Source organism: Lycorma delicatula, chromosome 6 (genome assembly GCF_047948215.1).
Source record: "Lycorma delicatula isolate Av1 chromosome 6, ASM4794821v1, whole genome shotgun sequence".
Classification (NCBI taxonomy): Eukaryota; Metazoa; Arthropoda; class Insecta; order Hemiptera; family Fulgoridae; genus Lycorma; species Lycorma delicatula.
Window position 1 is genome coordinate 32,138,259 of NC_134460.1, and position 17,032 is coordinate 32,155,290.

A 17,032-nucleotide genomic window follows, 5' to 3' on the forward strand; every position below is an offset into this window, starting at 1 on the left:
TGAAATCATAGATAAGGTAGAAAATGCTTTAATACTGTGTCTGCAGAAGACTCGCCTCCGTCCCCTAGAGGAAGTGTCTTTTCATGATTACTTCTGTGAAAGATCCGACCATCAATCTGAGGGTTGAAGATGTGGCTGTTTTTGTGAAGGAAATCCTATTTGCCACGCCAATTCCATTAGCGACAAACATCCCTGCAGTCCCAATGAAGATATTGACACCATTTAAAATGAATCTCTGCGACTTATACCTTCCCTCAAATTCCGATATCAGTGAGTATGATCTGTCCAATCTGTTTTCAAGATTCCTTTGCCCTGCCTAGTAATTGGCAATTTCAACGTCCATCATTATTTGTGGGGATCATCATCATGTTCTTTCTGAGGCACTGTAGTTGATCGACTGAGGCAGAACTTGGATTTCTGCATTTTGAACGATGGACCGTACACGTTTGTCATCTTCATGCATCGATCTGTCCTTGTGTTCAGCATCCCTACTTCCACGTCTTATCTGGCGCGTTTCCAAAAACCTATTTGGAAGCGATCACAGACTGGTTGTTATGTCAGTCGGCAATAGTGATTGATTTGCCGTAGAGTCAGCCACGCAGATGGGTGATTGGGAAAACGAATTGTATCGGATACAAAGATTCCTTTGAGCAATACGACAAGAGTGGTTGCCCACCCACCATCTTGCCAAGTTTGCACACCTGATATTCGATAGTACAAATGAATTTATCTCTCTAACACCTTTTGTTCCTTGGTGGGATGAAAACTGCAGGAGTGCACTAAAGAATCACTGGAGGACTATTCATAATTTCAATGGAAGGCTATGACAGAATTGCTGTGTGCCACTCAGAATGTGAGAGCTGTATACCGTCAAGTATTTCAGTGTGCTAAACGGAAATCATTGCTGAATTATGTGGATATAATTTCTCGGACAACTCCATTATCTGTTGTATGAAGAAAAGTTCGAGACATGTATGAATCAGGACAGTCTCGGAAGCCGATTGGACTGGAAAACAACGGCATCCTCGTCACCACACCAGTTGATGAGGTGAACAAGTTTGGAAATACGTTCGTTTATGTTAGTTTCTCTTACATCGTCATATTCTCTCTCCTGAGCCCTTTTTCTTTTGGCCTTGAAGAATTCTCACGGCACCTCCCTGGAAATGATAATATTAGGCTCAATAAGTTATCTCACCTCCCTTATAATATCAACTGATTTTGAAGTCGAGAGTTTCAGCGTTCAAGTCCGAGTAAAGTCAGTTATTTTTACATGGATTTGAATACTAAATCATGGATACCGGTGTTCTATGGTGGTTGGGTTTCAATTAACCACACATCTCTGGAATAGTCGAGACTGTACAAGACTACACTTCATTTACACTCATACATATCATCCTCTGAAGTATTATCTGAAAGGTAATTACCGGAGGCTAAACAGTAATAAGAAAGAACCTCCTTATAATGCATTGTTTTGTCTTTTGTCTATTTACAAAAAAATACTTTCTGACCAGGTTTTTCCAGATTCTTGGTCAGAAGAAACAATGGTGATTCCCGTACTGAAACCTGGTAAAGATAAATCATGCTCCTCAAGTAATTTTCCTTGTTCAGTACCCTGTGCTAAGTTGATGGAATGAATGGTAAACCGTCATCTAGTGTAGAACCTTAAAAAAAATATCCTAATTTCCCCTGAACAATTAAGGCATTTAACACTGATTTAATGCTACAATTTTGTCTGAAACTACACTTCAACACTACAAAAAACAATTACTGTTTTTCCAAATATATCATAGACTTCTTACTTTTACATTTTAGAAGACAATGAGATAGAATGGTAATTTCCCACATCATCTCTTGCATTCTTCTTATAAACAGAAATCACATCAGCATCTGTGAAAATCCTAGTTTGGAAAGATATATGAGCCAGTGTACTGGTCTGGCTCCATATGATGCATCAACCATCTGCCATCTAGTATTGCAGTACTGCATTGACATTATCTAATAACCAATAGGGCAACCTCTTTTTTATTATTGGAACTCAGTGGAGAGGGACTGTCTGGATTATCTGTTTCGTGTCTGGAGAGGAGTTACACAAAAGCAAACTAGTGGATGAGGGTGCCTACTGGATAAACCATATCTAAAATCCTAATTTTTAATTAATTCATGTAGCACATTTCTGCAAAGAAAAGGATCTGGCTTTTATTTTATAACTTACGCTTACTAGTGTTAGACATTCATCATGTTGAGGAAGTTAAGGCAAGAAAAAAAATGTGTGTGTGTGTTTTATTAAATAAATCACCTAGTGCAGAATATTGAGATAAGACATATCTTACATTAATTTTTCATGAAAATACTTTCGCAGGATCCCGCTTCTTCAGTCATGATTGAAATAATTCCGTCTGGAATTATTTCAACATATGGGTAATATTTAATATTTAGAAATATTAAGAATGTATAAAGATGGCATCAAATTAAGTATGTTAGAAAAATATTGCATGTAAAAATACAAACAAAATTTAAATTTGATAAACCATCAAAGGTTGAGGAAGACGTTCTTATAAAAACAGCAACAGATAACAGCACTTGTGTAAATTAATATGCAATTATCATTACTTTTAGTATTTTTAGTTTTGTATCTTTATCATGCAACTAGCTGTTCAGCCAGACATCGCTTCGTTCCGCTCTTTGGGACGTAAAAGGAGATTCAGTTTTTGAAAATTGATTTATTTATAGTAATCGTGTAAAAATACATAACTTTAACTTTGGTTACAAATTCATCAAAATTTTACAAAATAATTATAACTGTTTTCCGCACAACCCGTGAGGTACAGCCAAATGTGCGTTTTTTTTTATATAGTCTTGAAAATGTTTTCAAGACACGATTTATTTTTGTTTATACAATGTTTGCCTCCCATTAATTGCGTATTACGAAAAATGACTAATTAAAAGATATTTACTATTTGTTTTTCTGGTACTTTAATTATTCATTTCGATTTATATTTCATAATTTTATCATAGCCCTCGTACTGCTACCAAATACGCGGTTTGAATTTTTTAAATTGGTCGCACCGAAATATAATTGAATTTTGGAACAAGAGAATGATCGGATAACCGGACAACCGGATCGTTGAGAGTATATTTTTTGTATGCAAACGTTATCGCTTGTACTGTTAGCAAATACGCTTTTGAATTTTTTTAAATTGGTTGTACCGTTCTGGAGATATAGGTAAATTTCGGAAAAATAACGGATAACCGAATCCAGCGGATCCAGCATACATCTTTTTTATACAAACGTTAGCACTCAACATGGTAAAAAACAAGCCATTTGAATTTTTAAAATTGGTCATACCTTCTCGTAGATATAACTGAATTTCAGAATAAGATAATGTCCGGATAACCGAGAGTATAAAAGAAAAACATGAAAACCACTCTTGGCAATAAATAGAAACTTTTTGCCGAATTAGATTTTTACTTCGTTGTATGAAATAAAGGCAGTACTGAGATCGCGAAAAATTTAGATTTCAACGGAAATATATATTTTGACCATCTCTGAATACTAGTTTCGCCGTGACGTCTGTTGGTATGTATCTCGCATAACTCAAAAACGATTAACCGTAGGATATTGAAATTTTGGACTTAGGACTGTTGTAACATCTAGTTGTGCACTCTCCTTTTGATTGCAGCCGACTGGACCAAAAGGTCCAAAAAAAGCCCAAAATCCCAAAAAAATGGATTTTGGACTTTTTCTTAACTGCAGTTATAAGCTCTCATCGACAACTTTTCAACGATGTATCATAAGTGGTATTTATTTCATTGATTCCAGAGTTATAGCTAAATAAAATTTTAATTAATGGAATATTTGGATCGTACAAAGGGGAAGGCACATCGGTTCAAATCCAACTTCATTTCCTTTTTTCTTTAACTTTTATTTAAATTATTTAGATTATTTAGGAGCAAGTATGACTTAAAAACGTGGATCTCTATGGACAACTCTATCTTCAACTCTATGCAAAAAATTAAATCAAACCACATTCTGTCAAAGTTAAATTTTCATTCGGATCATTTCCCTACTATAGCGGGCGGCGTATAGCTGTGTACATTGCGTGTGAGAAAGATAGATAGGTGCAACAGTTAGATAGTTATTTCTTTACAAAAACATCTCATGTAGCCTCCGTATATTTACATAGTATGCAGTATATTGTCAAGATACTTTCAGGATAGTTAATAGCGCGGTAAGCCAGTCGTCAGCCTATGTGCCCGCTATATATGAAGTTTCTTTTATATTTCAAGACATTATTTTCTGCATACGATTCTATGCCTAAACATATTTATGTTGAGCTAATGTTTTTTTTTTCAAACCATTTATATATTTGACATCAACGAAAGATGTGTGATGAACAAAATGTATCACAATTTATTTTTATATAGTATTTTTAATAGTGTTTATTATCTAACTGAATTCATTCTGTAGAATTCGTTGTAGGATAAAAACAATATATCTGGTATGGAAATGGGATCCCCCCCAAAAAAAAGAAATCGACCATGTAACCCACTTCATTAATCTATTTATTTTCAATCGAAACACATGAGACTTTGACCATATTTGACCGGTCTTATTTATTATTTAACAAGTATAGACCTGACCACAGCAAGACATGTACTAACGAATCGGGATTTTCCGCTAGTGATCGGTACATTCCGGTGCTAAGGTAAAGGGGACAGACAAACTTACAAATGCTCTTTAGTAGCATAAGGTAGCAGAATGATTTCAACTATGACTGAGGATGCTGGATCCCGCAAAAGTACTTTCATGAAAAATTAAGGTAAGATGTGTCTTATCTCAATATTCTGTACTAAGTGGCGTATTTAATAGAATTAAAATATAATTTAACAGTACAGAAGAATAATATGAATCTTATAAATATTAAATTCAATATATATATATATAAATTTTTTTTTTAGAAGACCGATTTAATATTTGTTGTTTTTTTTTTATTTCATCTGATTAAAATTTACTTTAGATTATCCAGTTCTTTTTTACCTTTCCGTTATTATTTTTCTACTGTAGTTTATTCTTATTTGCATATTTTATTTTTCAGGTAAAGTTATGTCATTTGCAATGTTTATAGAGGCATTTGCACCAATATCTGCAACATTTATGTACACAACAGTATATAATATGACTATTGAAAAGTATCCAACCACTGTGTTTCTAGTCAGTACTGGTTTATCAATTATTTGCACTTCCTGCATTCTGTAAGTTTTTCTTTTGCTTTATCTTGTTTATTATTTATTAAATTATAAATTCTTTATAACACCATAGATTAAATTATTAATTTATATATTTTTATGCTATCTGGATGTTTTGTACCAATGTTAACTGAAACCACCATTCCTATCTGAATAATTTTTTTATTACTATATTTATTGAAGTTGCGGAAAGGTTACAGGTATTACTAAAAGTAAGGAGAATGGTGTTATTACTCAAGAGTACTACTATATTTTCTCCCTACTGCATCATTTAAAAAAAAAAAATTGTTACAGCATTTATTTGAAAAGAAGAGGTAGTTTTGGAGAAAACTTAATCACTGCTACAAAAGATATTTATGAGTACACTGATCAAAGGACTGGAACTAATAAATCTCTTAAAATGAAAGGAATCAGCATTCCAATAATTTCAGAGATTAGCCAGAGCTAAAAAAATCTGTTGTAGGTTACACACAGTCTTCTGCCTGGAATGAATGAACAGATTCATTAGCTGCTAAAATTGTTATTATATATTTGTCGGTGTGTAAAAAAAAAAGACAATAATTGAAGTTTTTATCAAGATTTTCAAAGCATTATTTATAAATACAAACAAAGTAATAATGTATTATTTATTAAAGATTTGAATATAAGAATGAGAAGCCTGCCTTTTTCTAAAATAGTTGATACTTTTGAAAAATATGTTAAAAACTAAAAAAAAAAGAAAACATTCAAAGCCATTCACAAAAATAATATACTTAAATCTTAAACTAGGTGGCCATTTCAATCTTGAAACAATTACCATTAGTAAATTAATAGAAAACTGAGATATGGAATCCATGATAACCATATCTCCCCACCCTCTTAAACAATTATATTCAAAATTAAATGGCATCACTGACCCATATTCAGAAGCCATCAGACAATTAAAAAAAAAATTCAATTAATCCAATCTGAAAATATCAAGCAAAATAAAAATGCATAAAAAACAAACAAATTAAGTTTATTATCCTGTTGATTTATTCCAGAAAAAAAAATGATTTTTCTGTCACCCCTTTATAGTTTGAATAAGACATCCCATCAGAAAATGTTGTACATACCAAGGAGCATTAAATTATGTGAGAATATTTATCTATCTGTTGCATAATTTTTGAGACATGGGATCCATGAGGTCCATACCTACTTGCCCCTTTGACAAATGTGACTAAAATTTAGTGGTATTAATATTCTGTATACAGAATTTATCTTGCCAAATTTCATCCAAATCAGTCCATGCATTGCAGAGATATAAAAAAAAAACAGGCCAACACACACACTCACAAACATTCATCTTTCAGAATTTTTCACTGTTAAAATTATGTTATTTTGGTTAGAGAAAATCGTGAAATGGCAAGATCTGTATAAAAATCTTGATCTGTAAACTTGTACACATATTGAAGCGTTAAAGTTTTAGAAGATAAAACAAAAATTTACAACTTTAAAAAATTTAAAACTAAAAAAATTTACTACTTTAAAAATAAGTAAAAGTTTACAATATTAAAAAAATTTATAAGCTATTAATGGGAATATTATAAGCTATTATGCAATTAGTTAAACTCACAAAATAGGTCAAAAGAATGTTCCTAACATTTTGAATTTCTGGACAGCTTTATAAAGAATTCATTTACTGGAGCACATGTCTTGTCTTTTTTTTCTAATGTAAAAACGTTTTGGAAAAATAATTTCAATGAATTAGTTTTATTTTTAAGACCTTCAGAAAAAAGATAACAATAATAATTTAAATAAATGTGATTTTTGACAAAAAGGTATGTCATAAATATATTGTGACTAAATAAATAATTAAATATAATTTTAGAAAAAAATTATTAAAAGATTTTGGAAAAGCTATAATTCTTTGCAATGATCAAAATCTTTTTCCTGGATGGTATAAAATTAATTTTGATAATATTAAACATGGAAATTAATGCTTTTTACATTAAGAAACCTACGTGATTATTTCGTTTTAATGCAATTTAGAATTGATTATTTAATATTTGAATTTATTACTTTTCATTCACAGCACTTACTGAATCAAGCGACTAAAATGAAACCCTTATATATTTTTTGAGGTTTGTAAAAACAAGTCTTTTTTCAGAGTTGTAAAATAAGACTTTCAAAAAATTTGTGTATAACTTACTTTCCTGGTATCATAGCTCTTTCCTGGTATCATATGCTGCAATAAATACAGTATGGTAATCAATAAAAAAAATGGGGTATAGTGTTTTCTCAAGGTTTCATGAATCAGGGACTCCAAAAAAAGTGGTGGGTAAATTCATATGTTTGTGTGTTTGAAGCTTTGTAACTTTTGATTGCATTAACTGATTTTTATGAAATTTGGTACAGAGACTTATGACATGGGGCAATTTGTTGGTAAACATTTGGAGTTAATAATCTCCAAGATGTAGGATATATAGTTTCTTTGGGGTCAATTTTCTCAAAATTTTCCAAACATAACTACACTACGAGTAGAGGGGTTATGCTTACTTGCTTATCTTACCATTTTTAAAAAAATCTTGTCCTCAAATTCTCCCTCTTTCCCCAAAAACTAAAATAGCTATTTTTATTTATTGCAAATTTTCACAGATTTTTTTTTTTATATGCATAGTACTAGTGCAGACAACCCAAAAGAATACTTTGGTAACATGGGAGCTGATCAGAGTTTAAAAATATCAATTTTTTGAACTTTAATTTTTTTATTTTGGTATATTTAAACTTTTAATAATAATAATATTACAATAGAATTTTTATTTATTCATCCCACCCAAAAAAACAAGTCTTAAGTAAATTTTTATTGGTTGTACATTTTTTAGTGGAATTTTGTTTTTAATTTTTTCCATTTAACTTAGTAAATGTAGACAAATCAAAAATTTTCTTGGTAGGTGATTTTGGGGGTTGATAGCAGAAAAAAGTAAAAAATATCTTTTCAATTTTCTAATTTTTTTTCATGTATCATTATTTTTCCACTATATGCGAATAAATAATCATTGCCAGGAAAGGATAATAACATTATCAGCTAATTTTTTTTTTAAAGAAAAACAAAACATGAAAATTATAGAAATATGTTTACTGTCTTAGTTATTGAACTTAAATGAACTACAGTTAATATTATATTATTTTATTGAGATCTGTTAGGATGTAATAACTTCTGAGAGTTGTTATTTAATTTTTGTTCTTGGTGGAGAAGGGGAAATCTGTGACAGACATAACCTCCCAATACAGGTTATAGTGCCGGGATTGCACCGGCTACCTCTGCAAGCAGAGGCACCTACTGACTAACCTTCCAAGATGTCCAATCCCTGTACTTCCTGTTCTGTCTTCTTCCTTATGTTGACTATTACCATTTTCTTCACCACTGACTAATTCTTCTTTTTTTCCAGCATTTTAGGAACAATGTTATCGGCAGATATTCCACCAAACATCTCTAGGCAATCCTTTCTGAATAATGTCCAGCAGATACAATTGAAAATCATTTGCTCCATCGTTTTGCACTACCAAATAGTAAATGCATGTTTTATGGCAAATATCCCATGTCTTTGAAAACTATCATGAAGAAAGGTCATCCCATAATGTAAAAACAAATATTTAGGTTGTGATATCTTGTATCATAAGAAAGATGATTATAGATTGATAAAATTTAGTTTTGCTACAGAATAATTCATTGGACAAAAACAAAACAAGAAAAGACTCAAGATTTAAGATGTATAAATTTAACTGCTCCATCTCTGTTATGTGGAAGTGGAATATATAGAATATATACGATTATTATATAAAAGCCAATAAATCATACCATACAGAGTCCAAAGAATACGTTTTTAAAATTAGTGAATGATTATAGAATATATACAATAATACAGAAAGAGAAAGAGATCATTTAACTGAGGTTAATTAGAAGACTCCTCCCATTGTCATGAAACTTTAGACCTAGCAAAAGAAGCGATACAACTAGAAAAAGCAAAGATGAGTTACAGATTGCTAAACCTAATCCATGAAGAAAGCAGAAAATGTAATTTAAAATGGGATACCTTTTAAGATATTCTATTTCTAATGTTCTTTTAATATTAATACTATTCTCTTAAAAAAAGAAAACTGTTTTGGACCAAGGGATCAAACAAAGACTGAGTAGGATCAAAAAGATTGTATGCCCCAGAACTTCAGTTGCCCAAAATCCTATTGCCCCTGAAATTAAAAAAATATAAAAATATTAGCTTGACTATGAAATATTCAAGGTTTTCTTTAAAACATTTTTACGCTTCCAGGAGATAAAAAAAGACTCAGCAGTTACAGAGGTCAAACCCCCCTTGCATCTCCAGGAGTACTCATCTCCTCGATTAACAAAAATTATTGTACTGCTGTATTTGAAGATTATTTTTCAAATTTCTTCAAAATATATTCTACCTTCAGAGAGAAATTATAGACCTTATTGTCTTAATAATGATCTTAGAAGTTCATGCTCCTATGCTTTCCAATTAACAGTCAGTCTACCTCATTTAAGAGATATTTAAATATTGTCAACTTTAAACCAACATTTTTAAAAACATTTTTACTTCTGGAGCCAGTATGAAACTGAGTGGTGTCACAGAATGTAGATCCCCTTGAACCTCCTCGTAATCAATTCCTTGCCTCCCTTAACTAAACAAAAATATAAATATTGCAATTATTCAAACTACATTCTTTAAAAATCTTCAGGTATAAGTATAAAACTTAATGTTACTGAATATGTCACCTTCCTTAAATAAACAACAATTGAAATTATGATGTATTCAGTTGTTACCTTTGTCAAAAAGTGCCCTACTTTAAAGTGCAATATAAAATATTTATCATGATAAAACATTTTAATAACATTCTTCTTAAACCTCTTGGACCCCAAGTACCTTCAATTAGGAAAAATTGATATATTGCTGTATTTTTACTGTTCTTTTCAAAAAGATGTCATATTATTTATATTTCCTTGCCCCCTGTATTTCATAACTTCTTGGTCTTCTGTTAATAAACAGTTACTTAATGATTCCCTATTAAAAAACATTTTTTCAAAACACTTTCATTCTATTTTCAAGGACAAATAAGAAACAAATACTATCAAAGAATTTTGAGACTGCATTCCTACACTAGTTTCCTAGCTACTTATATTAAAAATTGAAATATTTTGATATTTAAACCATTTTTTTTTTAATTTCTTCTCCTTCAAGGACACTTGTTCTTGAATAATTATTAATTAAATTATAATTTACATTGATTCTGTTTTATTTTTATTTCAGGTTGGCTTATATTATTCACTGTTTTTATCCTATTCAAGATTTTTCTCAGTTAGATAATAAAATAACTGAAACTGGGCCTACAGCTGACAATAAATAAATAAAAGTCTTATTAATAATTAAGTATCTCATAAATGAGATTTATAAAATCTTATTTATGTAAAACATACTAAAATAGGGTATACTTATTATAGTATATTTATATATGCAGTATATATAAATTGTATATATTTTAATATTAATGATAGTTAATATATTATGTAACATAATATTTTAATTTGTATTAATTTTTTAATCTTTTTTATATCATCCATCTTGTTATGATGAATTTAAGGTTGGATTTTGTTTTGAATGTTCATATTTCACATCTTTTTTGTCATAAGAAAGTGCAGAGGAGAAATTTAGTAGAAAAGTCAGAGTTGCCAAGAGACGCTACTAGTATGATTACTTGATAATTAGTTATCAATGAGATAGACAATAAAAAAGAATCAAAGGATCACTCATGTTATTAAACTTGCACACAGAGAAATAGATGTTAGGTTGGGATAGAAAAAGGAGGAGAAAGGATTGCAGCTGAGAATCACAGTAAGATGTTGAGACCAATGAATTCCTTAGATTGGCCAAATGAACTGATACAGTAATACCTGTTTAAAATCCCACTGAAAAAGTGTTATAAAAAAAAATTATTGATGATCAGTTAGTTCATTTACTAAGATTTGTAATTAATTGATCACAGCATGTTTATTTTACAAAAAGAAGCAAGATAATAAGTTTTTATTTTGTTTATAAATTAATAAGGTCAGTAATTCTAACCTTAGTGGCAGAGTAGTGGCATCTCTGTTTTACCCAAAAGGTTCTGTGATCAAATTTTGATCAGATTTGACTTTTTATTTACGTATACAAAATTAATTTTTTGTCATTTTTTAAAAACGGAAAAAGTTAAATTGTAACTGGGCACAGGCTTTTTGTTACCGAGTTGTGAAAATAATAACTTATAGTTTCTGAGATAGTTTAATGCAGTAAATTAACTTTATTTAAATTATTCAAATCATTTGTTTTCAACAATTATATGATATTACAGTTTTATTAGTACATAGACTTAAAACTGATCTTAAGTTCCTTACAGTAGAGTAAACCCACAATCCACACTATACAATAAGCATCAGAGCACAGTTAGCTTACACTAGACAAACAAGATCACAAATAATTTTAATGCTGGTTCCAAGGACAAAAACTTCATTATTTTCAAGACAGTGGATACAGGAGAGTACTTTGGTGGTTGGGGATCAATTAATCACATGTCTCAGGTTTGGGTCTGTACAATACTGCATCTCATATATATCATCCTCATCTCATTGGGCTGTGGAGGGGCTTGCTTATTAATCACTAATTGAACATATTGCAATTTACACATAATAAAATAAAAAAATATAATATTATCTTCATATATTAAATTTTTTATTTCAATTAGTTTGTTACAAAAGTACTGTGATACATAATGCATATTATTAAACCAGCTAATCTGCAGACTGATATTTTTTGTGATATTAAATCATCATATAATTATCTGCCCTGAAGCAGATCTCTTGTTCCATGTCCTTCTCATTTCTCTTCTTTTTTTTGAGTTCCTGACAGCTTCCTCTTCCATTTAGTTGACCAACTTTTATTTTTTCATTTTCTTTTTTCTACCTTCAAGCACTGTTTTGAATAACTCATCTCTTACGACATGTCACTGAGCCAATCAACTTTCATCAATTTTTGCCATTGTCCTCTTAATTTTTTCCAGTCTTATTGTCAGTAATTTCCTATTTTCTTAATGTCCATGTTTCATGACCATACAAAGTACACTCCAAAAAAACGTTCCAAAAGATGCTTCTCAAATTTAACTGTGCATTACTTTAAAAAAAAATGTTTCACTCTATTGAACCTTCTTGGTCATTTATATTCTCTCTTTATAATCATTTATTTTCTCTTTTGCAATGTTCTGTTTTACATGCCTCCTATGTATTCTACTAATTATTCAGTATTCCTTTTTTTGTTTAAAAGATATTCAGCCTATTAACTACTATTCTCACTGTTTCTGTCTTCTCAACATTCATTTTCATACGACATTGTCTTTTAATCTTGAAAGATCTGTTGAATAGCCATTGTTTCAGCATCCTATCATCTGAAAATGTTACATATTGTTTTACAGTGTAACATGCGTGTAATATTTCTACAGAACATTTTTCGTTATATCTTTATCACACATTAATCAAAGTTGAGAATAAACAGCAACCTTAACTTACTTCTCTATATCAATCACTTTATGCATCATTTATTTGTATTGCTGCCTTCAAATCCAAATGCAGTTCATTAATTAACCTTTTTAATTTACTCTTTACTTCTTTTTATATTTCCTTTAATTAATCACTTTTTCACAAACAAATACTTCCTTTTATCTATAAAGCATTTGCTTATATCTTTTTCTCTTTCTTTGCCTTTTATCAACCATTTTTATAGCTCCAATCACATTCCTTGAGCCTTTTCTTTTTATCAGTCCATATTGTTCTATCCATAATGTCCATTTACAACATTTTTTCTTCTTAGTCCTCTGTTCAAAGCTCTCAGACGATTCTTTGCTGAAAGTGAAATTAAAGTGATTGTTCTATGATCTTGACAATTTACTGGATCGTGTATTTTGGGGATCGGAATCATGGTTTTTATAAAAAAAATCATTTGGCTAATATCATACTGTTGTAGATTACATACACAATTTCACCACCACTTCTAATCCTTCATTAAGGTATTTAATAACTTCTATTAGCTACTCATGTGTCCTACAACGTTTCCATTCTTTGTATCTTATACTGTTAATATAACTTCTGGTTTTAGGTTTGTTGCTTCTACTTCATCCTAATCTTGTGTAGGGAGATCATGGCTTTCTGCTGAACTGATACAGTTCCCCATGTATTCCATTCTTCTTTTAATTATCTCTTCTTCTTTGTATAACTGTTAAGTCATTTTTTTAGTGTCTGTTCTTTTTCATGACTTATCTCAAATTACTGTTTTTACTTTTTTTGCATTTGTTAGTGTCAACTTTTTCTATTTTGAACATTCTTCTCTGAACATTAAATTATAATCCATTTCTGTAACACTTTTTGCCTTTTTTCTTTTTAATTCACTGTTCAATTTTCTATAGAGCTTCTTACACACTTCATCACTCCTATTTTTGTATTTTCTTCTGTCTTCCACTTTCTCAATCATCTCTCTGACTGAGAAATCACTATTTTACTTATTATGGCTATTGTTCGAGTATATACTAACTCGTAGTAGTGACATCCCTCAACTAAACTTTAACTGTCTTTCCTTAACAAATGCAATTCTTTGACTTTTGGTGTTGTTTTGCTACCTTTCAATTTTTATCCTAAATTTATTTGCACTGTTGCCATATGTATTTCTTTCCTTCATTAAATGAAAAAAACCTCTCTCCTACGTTCCACTTTTCCAATTTTTTTTTTCTAGGTTCCATTTATTTATTTTCATCATTCTTTTAACTCTATAATATTAATTTTATTTTCATTACATAAGAAAATGATTTCTACAAATAATAGATCTTGTTCAAACCACGTGTCTTGTGTATCATCTTTCAGAACATTTCTTAGTATCTGTTTTGTGTAGAGATTTCTTTTATGGTTTTTAAACCAAGTATTTTTTTATTAACATTTTATTTTATTTACAAAACTAATTAGTCTTTCTCCCGTTCTATTTCACGTACCATGCTTATACTTTTCTACTTGGTCTTCCCATCTTTCTCCTAACCTAGCTTCCCAAAACTCAATTATTATCTTACAAAATGTTTTAACCGTCTCTAACATAATATTTTTTAACTCTATAAATTTATTAAATTGCAGTCTTCTTTTGACTATTTCTCATATGTACTTGAAATAACAGTAAATCCTTTGATTCATTTTTATCCTGATGATATTATATATACATATATAACACTAAATTAGTTATGAGTAGTGCCTTGTTGTACATACAGATTTTACATTAGAGTTAACATCATTTGCATAATTAGAAAAAATTAGAAGGAAATCCTTTTCTCAAATAAATCTTACATTTATAAATGAATAACAGTCTTTCATTAAATTTATTCATATTTAAATAATAATAGATGATATACTTGTTTATTAACAAATTTTATCAAATTTATTTTTTACTCAGAATGAATACAATGACAGTTGTGAAGTTGCTGGATGTATTCCATGCTCTCCAACATTTGGAAAATCTGTTATTTAAATTTTGTTATTTATAAAAAAAGTATCTGTTGATAGTTCTACCACGAAAAGAATGAGAATGATTAATTGATCAGTGTTTTTTGCTAGCAGGTTAATAAAAATTTTATAACTCATTTTATAATACAAGTAGATATATTTTTTTATGTTTGAATAAAATAAATAATTTGATATAATTGAAATAAAATTCTAACAAATACTGTATGAATAAAAAATAACTTCCATGGTTTCATACCATAATCCTGAAGTTATTAAGATAAATTTATATTTTTGTTTTGTAAAAATTAATTATTAAAAAAATCTGAAAAAGTTAAGAAGTGAATAAATATTTTTTCCAATAATAAAAAACTGAAATCAATAAAAAGTCCTGGGTGTTTTTCAACTTACAGCTCATGATATTTAATACTCAAAATATCATGAGCTGTAAGTGACAGGTAAATTACCTACAGATATGTTAAACTGATTTTCAGTATAATTATTATATAGTGCAGGTAGTTTTTAACAATAATAATTATAATTTTTAATATAATAGTGTTAAAACCACAGATATATTAATTATTCTGTTCACATTTTTCGGATATTTAAGCATTATTCTATTAAATGTATTTGGGGAATAATCACAGAAAAACTTACATTTACTTAAACTTTTCTAGACCTTTGTTCCTTTGATATTTATTTGTATCGTATTTACATATACTTTAAAACTCTTTATTTATATTAATATTGCAGTTAGTTTTTGAATATGTGTATTTTATTTTTAAGTACCACCTGATATGATCAAGCATCATAACAAGACTAACAAATGATCGACCATTCTCATATTCTATTTGCTAGTTAAACATTTTTTTCTAATTATTTCTAATATGTTTGACCGTATTTGATGGTTATGAATTTACTTTAAATAATTAACCTCATGGTAAAATAAAAAGTTCAGTTATTTCAGAAAAAATATGTACATGCTCATTTGAACTAGTCAATTTGTTTTTGAGATTATTTGTTTTTGAGCATACAGTGTTAGTGTTATTGGTATAAGGAAGTTAATGTAAGACCATGGTATCTCATTTTCATTTACATATATGATTACTTTAATATACAAAAAAAAAGATGTGATGTTGAGTTTATTGGTTTATTCAAGATGGTTAAGTTATTCTTACATGAAATATATGTTAATTATTCTGTAAATTATAATTATTATTTTTTATGTATACTCTGAACTATAAATATGTTTGTATATGCCTGCACTTCATATACATTTGAATATGTACATATATATTTTATTTTAAGTCAATTAGATATCTTGGTATTATAAAACAAATGTTATGAAATTAAGTTTCACTTGTTTATTGTGATAAGCTTCTAGTGATTACATTTTAAGCAACAAAATTTGTTGACAAACAATACATAAATCTGGAAATTTTAAAATGCTAAAATAAAATGTTGTGTGTGTGTGTGTGTGTGTGTGTGTGTGTGTGTGTGTGTGTGTGTGTGTGTGTGTGTGTTTGTGCACGCGCGTGCGTGCTGGTAGATATAAGGTGACTTAATTTTTCCCTTTGCTAGCCTTAAAGTTATCCAAACAAATAAATTAATATTAATAAATTCTTCTTTATTGTTAAAATTTGTATTTATTTATTGGCAAGATTGTAATAAAAATATGTTAAAATTATTATTGTACCTTTTGATTTTTTTCATAAGATTATTATGTATTTTTATTTTATATATATATATACATGTATATTATACATTTATATATATACACATACGGTGCTTTTTTTGATTAACAGTCTTTTTAAATTAAATTAACAGACTGTTTTAATTTCTTCTTCTTTACTTTTTTTATTGTGTGGCCATTTCAGGGGAGGTTAAACAATAAACCCAAATTGCTAAATAGAACATTTTATATGATTATATATTTGCCATTATTTAAGATATTATTATTACCTGCAGCAATTATAATATAAACATATGATCCGAACAAGTTTATAAATGTTAAGAATGTATATAAAAAAAGTATTATAACTGATACTCATAAAAATCAAAATTAATATAAATTAAATATCACAGGTTCCCTTTTATAAATTAGGAAATAAAAATTCACTAATGAAAAACGCTTCATATTAGAGACCCTTCCTAATTTCTACGTAATCCACCAGGATAAAACATAAAAAACAAAAAGTTTCCTGGGAATTGATTCTGGACCCCATATTTTTCCTCTAAGAACGCCTA

The 17,032-nt window shown here is 29.2% G+C and overlaps 1 protein-coding gene across 11 annotated transcripts in view; it reads left to right on the plus strand.

Annotated features, from left to right (window-relative positions):
• LOC142326819 (putative peptidoglycan muropeptide transporter SLC46) overlaps positions 1 to 16,472 on the plus strand; it is a 98,677-nt gene extending 82,205 nt beyond the window's left edge. For all 11 annotated transcript variants that reach the window (XM_075369538.1, XM_075369533.1, XM_075369542.1 and 8 more), the window contains 2 exons: positions 5,097 to 5,253; positions 10,536 to 16,472. In XM_075369538.1, the coding sequence (XP_075225653.1) occupies positions 5,097 to 5,253; positions 10,536 to 10,632 (254 nt within the window). In that variant the 3' untranslated portion in view covers positions 10,633 to 16,472. The remainder of the gene's footprint in view (positions 1 to 5,096; positions 5,254 to 10,535) is intronic.
• The last annotated feature ends 560 nt before the right edge of the window (positions 16,473 to 17,032 follow it).